The 10,057-nt window shown below is 35.1% G+C and overlaps 3 protein-coding genes across 3 annotated transcripts; all 3 read right to left on the reverse strand.

Annotated features, from left to right (window-relative positions):
- Window positions 1-2,772: 2,772 nt before the first annotated feature.
- LOC142597918 (putative oxidoreductase YtbE) lies at window positions 2,773-3,333 on the reverse strand. The gene has a single exon (XM_075734924.1). It carries the CDS (start codon window positions 3,331-3,333, stop codon window positions 2,773-2,775), a length of 561 nt encoding a protein of 186 aa, XP_075591039.1.
- Window positions 3,334-6,356: 3,023 nt separating this feature from the next.
- Window positions 6,357-7,881, reverse strand: LOC142597921 (uncharacterized). The gene is made up of 2 exons (XM_075734927.1): window positions 7,225-7,881; window positions 6,357-7,095 (listed from the first exon to the last, which is right to left on the reverse strand). The coding sequence occupies exons 1-2, from the start codon at window positions 7,859-7,861 to the stop codon at window positions 6,422-6,424; spliced, it is 1,311 nt and encodes a 436-aa protein (XP_075591042.1). The 5' UTR covers window positions 7,862-7,881; the 3' UTR covers window positions 6,357-6,421.
- Window positions 7,882-8,149: 268 nt separating this feature from the next.
- Window positions 8,150-9,100, reverse strand: LOC142597922 (uncharacterized). The gene has a single exon (XM_075734928.1). It carries the CDS (start codon window positions 9,098-9,100, stop codon window positions 8,150-8,152), a length of 951 nt encoding a protein of 316 aa, XP_075591043.1.
- Between the last annotated feature and the right edge of the window lie 957 nt (window positions 9,101-10,057).

Below are 10,057 nucleotides of genomic sequence, written 5' to 3' on the forward strand. Positions count from 1 at the left end.
GCCATTAAAGCTCGACTGCAATCAAATTGATGATTTATACAGAATATCTCTGAGTCTTAAGAAGCCAAGATAAAACTAGACGCTTTTGTGCTGCACCAGTATACACTTTCCGTCTGCAATAACCTATCTTTGCTGTGTGATGGATTGACACTCGGTCTTCCTAGTCCGCTAGAAGCAATCATTAACGAAAAAAATGTAGATAATTTGCAAACACAGACTGCAATTATTGGTTTTTTGCTATTTCATTTTATGAACAGCGGGAACATAAGAGAAACACAACTCACAACCCCTATTGAAATTACTGATAAACACAGCGTATTGTGATTGCCACCAAAACAGGTAAAAAATCGGCTATTTATGCATGAACTGCTTCAAGTGTAAGTTTATGACATTATATTTGTTTAGTGTATTGCGAAAATGTCAAGTGCTGTGAAACAGAAAAAAGTCGAATGCTGAAGTAACCCGGCAATTTTTATTCTGATTTATAAATAAGCTTTGCAACTTCTTTAATAACACCGGATAAATTGCTGAGTCTTGGTAGTGTTGTATCTATGTTGATGATTGGCAATCTTTTGGAAACAGGCCAGTCTTCAAACAATGTATTGCAAAAGATTTTGATATCAGTTTCCTCTTCATCAGTGCAATTCTTTCGGAATGAGTTGGTGCAATTAGTATAAAATTCATACAAATCATTGTTGTCGTCAGCGTAAATACAAGTTTTTGCTTCGTCTTAAGCAGTTCGCATACAAATTTAGATTATCAGATAAGTGGTTGTTTGCTTGGATGGCTTTTAATCGTATAAAATGGATAATTAAATATATTATATAAATCTTTGTTTTCGGGTATATCATATAAGTTCAAGCTGGTAGACGCTGGAAAAAACGTTTTTTGGTAATCGTTTTCAGACAAATACGTACTCTTGATTTCACCATTTTGAAACAGTCCACAAGTGCAGAACGGGTAGGGTTTTGAAAACGGATGAAAACTAAAAACTCACCTTTCTGTAGAATTCATCAATATTGTATACCGAAAGCGCATCCAAGGCTGCTAAATTGTTGGAATACCAGTTTATTTTAATTTTCCCGTCTTCTACTTGTGAAGAATAATAACCTTTAATTACATTCACTAATAACTCTAAATTAATATAGACTGTGGAAGAGTTACATGTTTGAATTTTTTTCAGACGCACTCCGTTTTCGTACTGATTATAAAAATCGCTAGATGCTGTCTCATGGTAAAATTTTTTCACTTGAAGAGATTGATTGATAAAAATCTTTTCTGCCTGATTGACCACTTCGTTTCCCGCTATTAATGCTTTAAAGTTTGAACAAGCGGACTTTTTGTCACGAAAAAGAAAACAAGATAGACAAACATGGATGTAATCCATGTAATTTGATAATCGTAGATCATATTTATTGTTTAAGAGGTTTAGTAAAGTCTGTTGAGCTGGAATTGTGAAATAAATCACAATGGAATGCTTCTTGAGAGACTTAAAAAAAGAGTCAGCTATCTCTAAAATTACCACGTAACTGGTATCTCCACTAGAATTTTTAATATTTTTGTTTGAGGAAGAGCATTGCTTGAGTAACAGAACATTTGAGTAAATATAAAAAAAATCTACAAATATTGGTAACGCCACCCGACTAATAACATAAATTGATTCATCGTTAATTTTATAAATGATACAAGAATGAACACTGCTAACTACGCCAATCCAATAATCAGGATTTTCATTTAAATTTTTAATAGACGTGAAACACAAGTCGTTTTTTGAGTCGATCATGTCTAGTGCAGAACAGTAAATTTTAAAAGTAAGATCGAGGTAATCGATCAAAACCAGCCCATTTCCGGCTAGATGCAAAAAGTTGTCATTGTACGGATCAGTGCAAACAGAGGTGAAAATCATTTTTCTTCCAAAGTCAAAGTCGTGTAGAAGTACCTTTTTCACTTCATTGTTTCTCAAAATCACAATTGAATCAAATGCCAGTAGCACGAGTTTCGTTTGATTAAAACAAGAAAAACACGCGTCAATGATGAAATTGCCATGATCAACTAAATATTCACTGAACGGCTTTATAAATATGGGATCTAAGCTTGCTGAGTATTGCGTAGAGCCGGAATGATTTGTTGTGCTAATGCTAAAAGAAAACGCATGCTTCTCAGTGCAAATACAAACGTACTTGGTTGTTAAATCTTCTTCGTCGGTTTCATAAACAATATTATTAATTCTCAAGTGGTTATAGGTAAAATAACTGTAAATTAAAGTTTTATTAGCAGGCTGTGTATAATCCCAAATTTCCAAAGCGTTGTGTGTGTATGGACATGTTTTGAGAACGATTTTTAACTTATTAGGAAAGGTCAGTACTATTTTGCTTCTGCTACTCTTTAAAGAAATCAGTCTCTGGATGAAAACAATCGAAGAAGTAAATTTATTGTAGTTATGTATGTTTCGAGTGTTCCAAAAAGCGGAATTAGCGAAAACGTCTGCTTCTGATTTGAAATACTCGGCTAGCTCATTTTCCATTTATAGCTTAAACCAAATTAACAACGTTTTACAAAAAAAATAAAATATGATATAAAATATAATTAGGAATATCAGAGGCACCTATGTCAACAGCAATCTAAGATTACGTAATTAGTTCTGACCGCCCGTCGGTGCTAATCTCATCATCTACCAATTGCCACATCTTTCATAAGATTATTAAAAAGAAACAAAATTTAATTAGCTGGACATAACAAAATACTATAATAATACGTTTAATTAATTGTTATTTAGCTTATTGTATGCGGATCTCCACATGTTCTAAATCCTTCATTTAGTGAGCTTAATTTATTCATATCTTCTGGGGTTAGTTCAAATTCCAAACAACCTAAATTTTCTTCAAGACGTTCGATCTTGCTTGTTTTGGGTATGATGGTATATGCTTTTTGTAACGCCCATCTAAGCATTACGTTTTGTATACTTTGATTATATTTGTTACCTATGCTTTTCAAAATTTTGGTTGATTTCTCGTCGTTCATTTTTTCTTGACGTGTCATAGTTGCATAGCTTGTTATTCGAATGTCGTGTTCTCGACAAAACGCCAATAATTCTGGATCTAAATCGCAGAAAACACTGATTTCTACTTGATTTATCATCGGTATAGTTGCGAATTTATCTCCTGCTTTTTTTCTTTGTAATATATCTTCAACTAGAGGCGCTAGATGCTGCAGCATGTAGTTGCTAACACCTATCGCTCTCACTTTACCTTCTGCATAGAGTTTCTCGAGTTCTAACCAACAATTAAAACGGCGTTCGTTACAGTTTAGCCAGGCAGTACCTTCTTCTCCCATTTTATTGTATTCGGGAAACCAATTCCCAATACCCGGCCAATGCAATAACACTAAATCCGCTCTGGCTCGTCTAAACTTTTCCATGTGTTCTTTCACACGTAGTCGTATGTCTAACGCGGTAAAATCAGTATACCAGATTTTAGTTGTTACAAACGAGTTGTGATTCTCTGAAACGGGTCCGTGAGGAACCAAGAAGTTTTTTTGAAATTCTTCTTGACTTACTTGCAAGAAATGATCACAACCTACAAGCTTCAAATTGTTTCTTTTAGCTGTAAATTCTCTAATAGGTTTTGCAATAATGTGCTCATTACGGTAATACCATGCTGTATCGACTCCAGGATAACCAAGACTGAACGCCGTGTTTATTAATTCGAAGGCAGTCGATTCGTCAGTGGGAAAAGAAGCCGTTCCAAGCATTATAGCTGGATACAAAACTCCATTAGAAAGTTTCTCGCAAGGTATCGGCATATATGCTTTTGAGCAATTATTCTAGATGTGTTAAAAAAATATAACGCGTGTACAAACTGTGAGTTAGCAAAAAAATCCCGATCAACGTGGATTGAACTTAAAAAAAATTTATCATGTATTACAAATTTTTGATCGAACAGACCAGTATTACAAAGGTAAACTTTACGATCGATCAACTGCTTAAAAATCGTCACCGTATAATTGTCGAATTGGACATTAAAAATCTGTTAAGCTACAAATGCCGTCTATAATTAGAAATGTGCATACTTTCAACCGGATTTTTGAAATGTTGTTTTTATAAGTTCAGTAAAACGGTCGACCCTTTTGATAAGTTTATAGATTATACTATTCACACATTCAACTGCTGTTTTTCATCACATTATTTTGTTTAAAACATGTAAGGCCCTAGAATGAGTTTCTATTTATTATCAATAATGTGCAGCAAGGGTGCAAATTGTATCTAAAAGTGAACGAAAAATATCGCAGGTAATGGATCACAACGTTCATTTTACCCCGAAAAAGATTATGTGCACAAATATTTGCTGTGCACATAAACATACTTGGCCGAAATCAACCACTCCAGAAAAGCAAAATGTGGAAGTGTCTAAAAAAATAAAACATGTCGAAGAAAATGAAATTTGGTTTAAACAGCTCTTGCACGACCTTGACAATGTAGAACAAAACATTGATAAATCACTGAATAATTGGAAAGAAGAAGTTGAAGAGTGGACGCTACAAAAAATTATTTCAAAACTTGGCATATTGTTGCCCACTATTCATGAATCGTTTCATGACACGGTAATTAAAGAGTTGTTTGGCATGTTGAACTATTCAGTTCAAAAACTGCCGATCAAACGTTCGTTCGGAGTTTCAGAGACAAATTGCGTGATAAGCACGATCAATACGCCGAATTTCATTGAAAGTCGCGAGGGAAACAACAAAGTGGTAAAATTAACTTCATTCTCTCAGAACTTGTTGGCTAAAATCGATCAGGATGCAAATCTTGCGAACATAGAAAATGTGTATCACTATGAAAAACCTAGTAAGTCAAATTAAAAAAAAAGTTTTAGCCAAATCCTCAATTGCAAAACGGGTTTGCAATGCGATTAATTAACAGTAAACAAATATTTTTAAATGTGTGTTCTTATTTTATGGAATTATAAATTGCGCAAAAATAAAATTTATAATAAAATAAATAAACTTCGAGTTGAAGTAAATTTAGTTTGACTAAAATAATCGAACAAAAGTAAAAATACTATGTAGTCAAATGATTAACTCCGGAAATTCTTTTAGCACAATAAAAAAACAAAGAGTAAAGCCTGGTTTAAAAGCTCTTAGGGTAAGTACCACCATAGATATCCCTGGTACTACGTTTAATTTTAGGAAATCAGGAAGTACCAAGCTTCGACTCAATTACTGCTGCCGAGATCAAGTTTTGCCAGGCTTGTCAAAGATGTAACTTATAGTCTCGGTTGCAGAGACGACATCAGATTTACCCCTGAATGTTTACAGGCTTTGCAGGTGGCTTCTGAGGCATACATCACAAGTCTATTAGAAGACTCCATGCTTTGTGCTTTGCACGCCAAACGAGTCACTCTCATGATAAAAGATATTCATTTAGCGCGAAGGATTCGAGGTAGGATGAACAACTAAATGTAATTCTAAGAAAATAGATCAGTGCGGACTATCTATGTTTATCTGTATTTCGCTTGATCTCATTGAGAACAAAACAAAACTATAATATTCATAATAAAGTAAAAATATTTTTTTTTCGCCCGATTATATTTTACATAAACTTAATTGGGTGAGGCGCAGAAATGATAAATGAAGAATAATTTTGCTAATGATATTGTTTTATCAGACGGAAGAATAATTAAAAGCAAAAATAATGAAATTAACTCGAGCGAGGGATCGAAAGAAACTAATTATTTAGACAAATTCGCACTTGAGCGTAATACACGAGTTATTACCAGATTATTATACAACAGGAAAAAAGCTTTTAAAAGATACAAATTTAAAATTTTGCACAGACTCAAATTGAGAGTGGATCAAAATGAATACCACGCTTTGTTGTCTAATCAGGAAGTTGTTGATTTTTACGCAGCAAAAGACAAAAATAAGTTAACAGCGCTTGATTTTACTAAATTGGACATCAGCGTCCCGGTACCTATTGCAGAGTTCAGAAAATATAAAGTACGTAAAGCTGACAAAGAGCGCTACATCCGTTTTGTAACCACAAGTTTTCGTGCTGTATATGACCTCATTCAAAATCAAAAACTAGAATTGATCGAAACTGTAGACTTGTGCGTTTTAGGCTACAAAATTCTTTATGAAAAAGAAAAGTCGAGCAACGACAAGCTTTCGATCTTGTTCACTTCTTTTAGATTATATAAACCTGATTATTTACGTTTCGATATTAACGATTTAAAAGCTGTAAAACAAGTCGAGCCTTCGCAATCTGACACTAATTCTAAGCGAGTCAAAATAGAGTAGACTTATATATATTTGTAGCGATCTAATTGCTTTAAAATGTCAGTGATAAGCGAGTTATGTAAAATTAGAGATATAAAACGTTTTTATGTTTTTATAACGATGTGATTGATAATTTGATTTAAAAAATTTATCTCAGGTCGTGAATTTCGTCGCTTTCTGATTGATGGTTAGCTATTCTTGCCATTTCTCCTTTTCCTTTTGCGATAGCTTCTTGAATGAATTCTAAGTCTTGATCACTTAATTGTTGTCTTTCATTGAAATTAAAATTTTCCGTTTGATTATTCCTGTTGTTAGAATTGGATGATCTTCTACCACTGCTATTGTTGCTAGATGTTGAGGACCTTCTACCACTCCCATTGTTGCTAGACGTTGAGGATCTTCGTCCATTGTTACTAGAAGAGGAGGTACGTCTGCCAGAGTGAGCTACGGATGTGGATGATCTATTGCCCGAATTAGAAGTTCTACGCCCATTGCTAGACGTAGATGATCTTCGTCCGCTGTTGCTCGAAGTTGATGATCGTCTTCGTGATTGATTGCTTAGAGATGTTCCTCTGCCGCTATTTTGTGAGTTGCTGGATTGCTCGTTTCCTTCTCCTGAGTTGGATGATCTTCTACCTCCGCCATTGTTACTAGATGTTGAAGACCTACGGCCGCTTTGAGAATTTGGGGGTCTGCCCACTCTGTGCGAATTAGAAGAATTCTGGCCCGAGTTAGAGTTTGAATTGGAGTTGGAGTTTTGACCTGAGTTAGAGTTTGAATTGGAGTTTGAATTTTGGCCTGAGTTAGAGTTTGAATTCTGGCCTGAGTTGGAGTTGGAGTTGGAGTTAGAAGATCTTCTACCTCCGCCATTGTTACTAGATGTTGAAGACCTACGGCCGCTTTGAGAATTTGGTGGTCTGCCTACTCTGTGAGAATTAGAAGAATTCTGGCCCGAGTTGGAGTTGGAGTTTTGACCTGAGTTAGAGTTAGAATTTTGGCCTGAGTTGGAGTTGGAGTTAGAGGATCTTCTTCCACTGCTGCTGTTACTAGATGTTGAGGACCTACGACCGCTTTGAGAATTTGGTGGTCTGCCTACTCTGTGCGAATTAGAAGAATTCTGGCCCGAGTTAGAGTTTGAATTGGAGTTGGAGTTTTGACCTGAGTTAGAGTTTGAATTTTGGCCCGAGTTAGAGTTTGAATTGGAGTTTGAATTCTGGCCTGAGTTGGAAGATCTTCTGCCACTGCCATTATTGCTAGATGTTGAGGACCTTCTACCACCGCCATTGTTACTAGATGTTGAAGACCTACGACCGCCTTGAGAATTTTGGCCCGAGCTAGAGTTTGAATTTTGGCCTGAGTTAGAGTTAGAATTGGAGGATCTTCTGCCACTGCCATTGTTGCTAGATGTTGAGGACCTCCTACCACCGCCATTGTTACTAGATGTTGAAGACCTACGGCCGCCTTGAGAATTTGATGGTCGGCCTACTTTGTTCGAGTTAGATGAATGTCGTCCTGAATTAGACTCTTCTTGCATGAAGGATTGGTCATCATAATTTGACATATCTTCGTCACTGTCCTGAGTTGACATAGAATTGTTGGAGTTCCTACGCCCACTCCGTTTTTGCGAGTTTCTATTAGAGGTGTCACCTGGGATAAAGGAAGACTCCGATAAGAATTCACTTCCTGAAAAACTTTCTACACTAACGTTTGAATTTCCACTCATTGTTATTCCTACTTTATTTATCGATAAACCAGAAAATTCAAAGGTGTTATAATTATGTATTTTGCGTACTTTGTCATTAAATACATGTTTTGGGACAATTTATGTGTAATAATATAAATGAAGAATTGCGCAAAAAAGTAAATAAAGAACTGATTAAGCTTGACTGCTGTTTTGCTTAGAAGCTATTTTTTTCATAGTATCACTCATAACATCAACATTCCTTGGTGGGATATCTCCGTTTGTTATATATTTCATTCTATCTTTAATCTGATTTTTAAATGCAACACCATATAAACCAGTTTCTTCCCCAAACGCATCCATTCTAGAAGCTAATGCTACTTTATTAGCTAAAACGCGTGAAATTTTACCTTTGTTTTGAGGAGAGGCGGCTGAAATAAAGTTGGAAGCATACAGCATTCCAAATTTAGGTGTGGGTCCACGATTCTTTAAAGCTCTGAATAAAGCTTTTTCAGAACCTAAAATTTGGATTGTGGATGCAGGAGCTTTTGCAAGTCCACATATCGAACCTGCATGTGTAATTAATTTTGCTGCTAAATTTTCTCCTATTAAATTAGTAAGGTTGGGAGCGACTTTATTCATTGTGTTAGAGAAATAATTGTTTAGTTCAGAACGGACTGAAGCCCATTTAGTTAGCTGTTTAGCTACTTGCTTCATATTGGATAAGTCGAGCTCGTTGATTTCATACCCTATACTCAATTGAGCAGCTTTATGGATTTGATGATAAACTGTTTCGTCAGCAACAATGTTTAACAAATGCTCGTTCATAGGCTCCCATTCAAACTCGTCTTTGTTACCAATCACTAAAACACTCTGTGCATATTTAACGTAATCGCTTACAATGTCAACGAGTTCAGGAAAATGCCAGCCGTACCATTCCTTAAGACGCATGTAAAATCTGTTTATAAGTCTGTCGCAAAGATCTAGAGTGGCCATAGCTTGAGTACAATTTTTGTCTTGCTTTGCTGGGTCTGAGGCTATTTTGTTTCTTGAAAATGAATGGCCTAAACCTAATTGAAATTGGTGTAAGTTTTCCTTCGTTAGATTATCAACAAGTTTACAAAAATGAAATCTTGCCCATCTCATCAATTCAAAGATATCTTCATTGTGAACTACATTGCAATAATTTTGTTTTGCCAAGTTACGTGCTAACTCAACGTCAATAACCCCTAATTTGCAATCATGGTTAGGTAGCACGATACTTAAAAAATTTTTCAATTCATCGGTGATTTCTCCGTTGGCGATGGCCAGGGCGTTATTCAACGCTTTTTCTGCTGTATTAAAAGGCAAGAAACTTTTTGGTTTTACAACGGATAAAAACTTGCTTACATCTTCAAATTCACTAGTAAAGTTTTCAATATTTATGTTGTTGAAGTGTTTTACATATGCTATACAATATCCTGCTGCACTTTCCACTAGTAGGTAAAGGTTATTATTACTGCTCTTACTCATTGTGATAAGTTAGCAAGTAATTTTTTTGTACAATATTTTTAATTTTTGCAAAATATTCATTTAGAGCAAAGAAAAAATAAAAAAAATTATATAATTCGGTTATATATTGTCCGAAGTAAAACGTCTATCTCGTTTGTTTTGGCGTTTACCGAATCAGCAACTTTTGCTTGTGTTTCTGCATCTAATTTATGATATGATTCTAGTAACAAACCATCCACTACATTCAGTATAGGAAATATCCCTGAACGGTAGTTTGTATGATTTCTTAGTAAATAATTATTATATACATTTTTAACTTGCGCTTGCAACTCGTTCAATAGTTCTATTTCTTGAACGACTTGAATCGGAATGAGCGCAGATATTTGGCCTTCTGTGCTGGAGAAAAGTAAAAATTCTAACGCCCCAATCGCCAAAGTGCACTTTTGAATTGCAACGGCTGTAGAGTGAAAATTGTACTCACATAAGCGCTTATATTTATCAATTTTGTTGTTGAGATAATTGGAATCTTTATATATATCTGGATTTACCACTAATTCACCTGATATTATTTGAGTTACACAACGCAGAGGGCTGGGTATTCTAGAATAGTAA

The sequence above is a fragment of the Dermatophagoides farinae genome, unplaced genomic scaffold (assembly GCF_024713945.1).
Source record: "Dermatophagoides farinae isolate YC_2012a unplaced genomic scaffold, ASM2471394v1 contig10, whole genome shotgun sequence".
NCBI classification, from domain to species: Eukaryota; Metazoa; Arthropoda; class Arachnida; order Sarcoptiformes; family Pyroglyphidae; genus Dermatophagoides; species Dermatophagoides farinae.

Bases quoted from the DNA above. Each gene is read 5' to 3' on its own strand.
- LOC142597921 (XM_075734927.1), bottom strand. From the start codon at position 7,861: ATGTCAACTCAGGACAGTGACGAAGATATGTCAAATTATGATGACCAA. The intron at 7,096-7,224 runs GCCAGAATTCTT...ACTCCAACTCAG, and splicing joins AAACTCCAACTCCAACTCGG to GCCAGAATTCAAACTCTAAC.
- LOC142597922 (XM_075734928.1), bottom strand. From the start codon at position 9,100: ATGAGATGGGCAAGATTTCATTTTTGTAAACTTGTTGATAATCTAACG.
- LOC142597918 (XM_075734924.1), bottom strand. From the start codon at position 3,333: ATGGGAGAAGAAGGTACTGCCTGGCTAAACTGTAACGAACGCCGTTTT.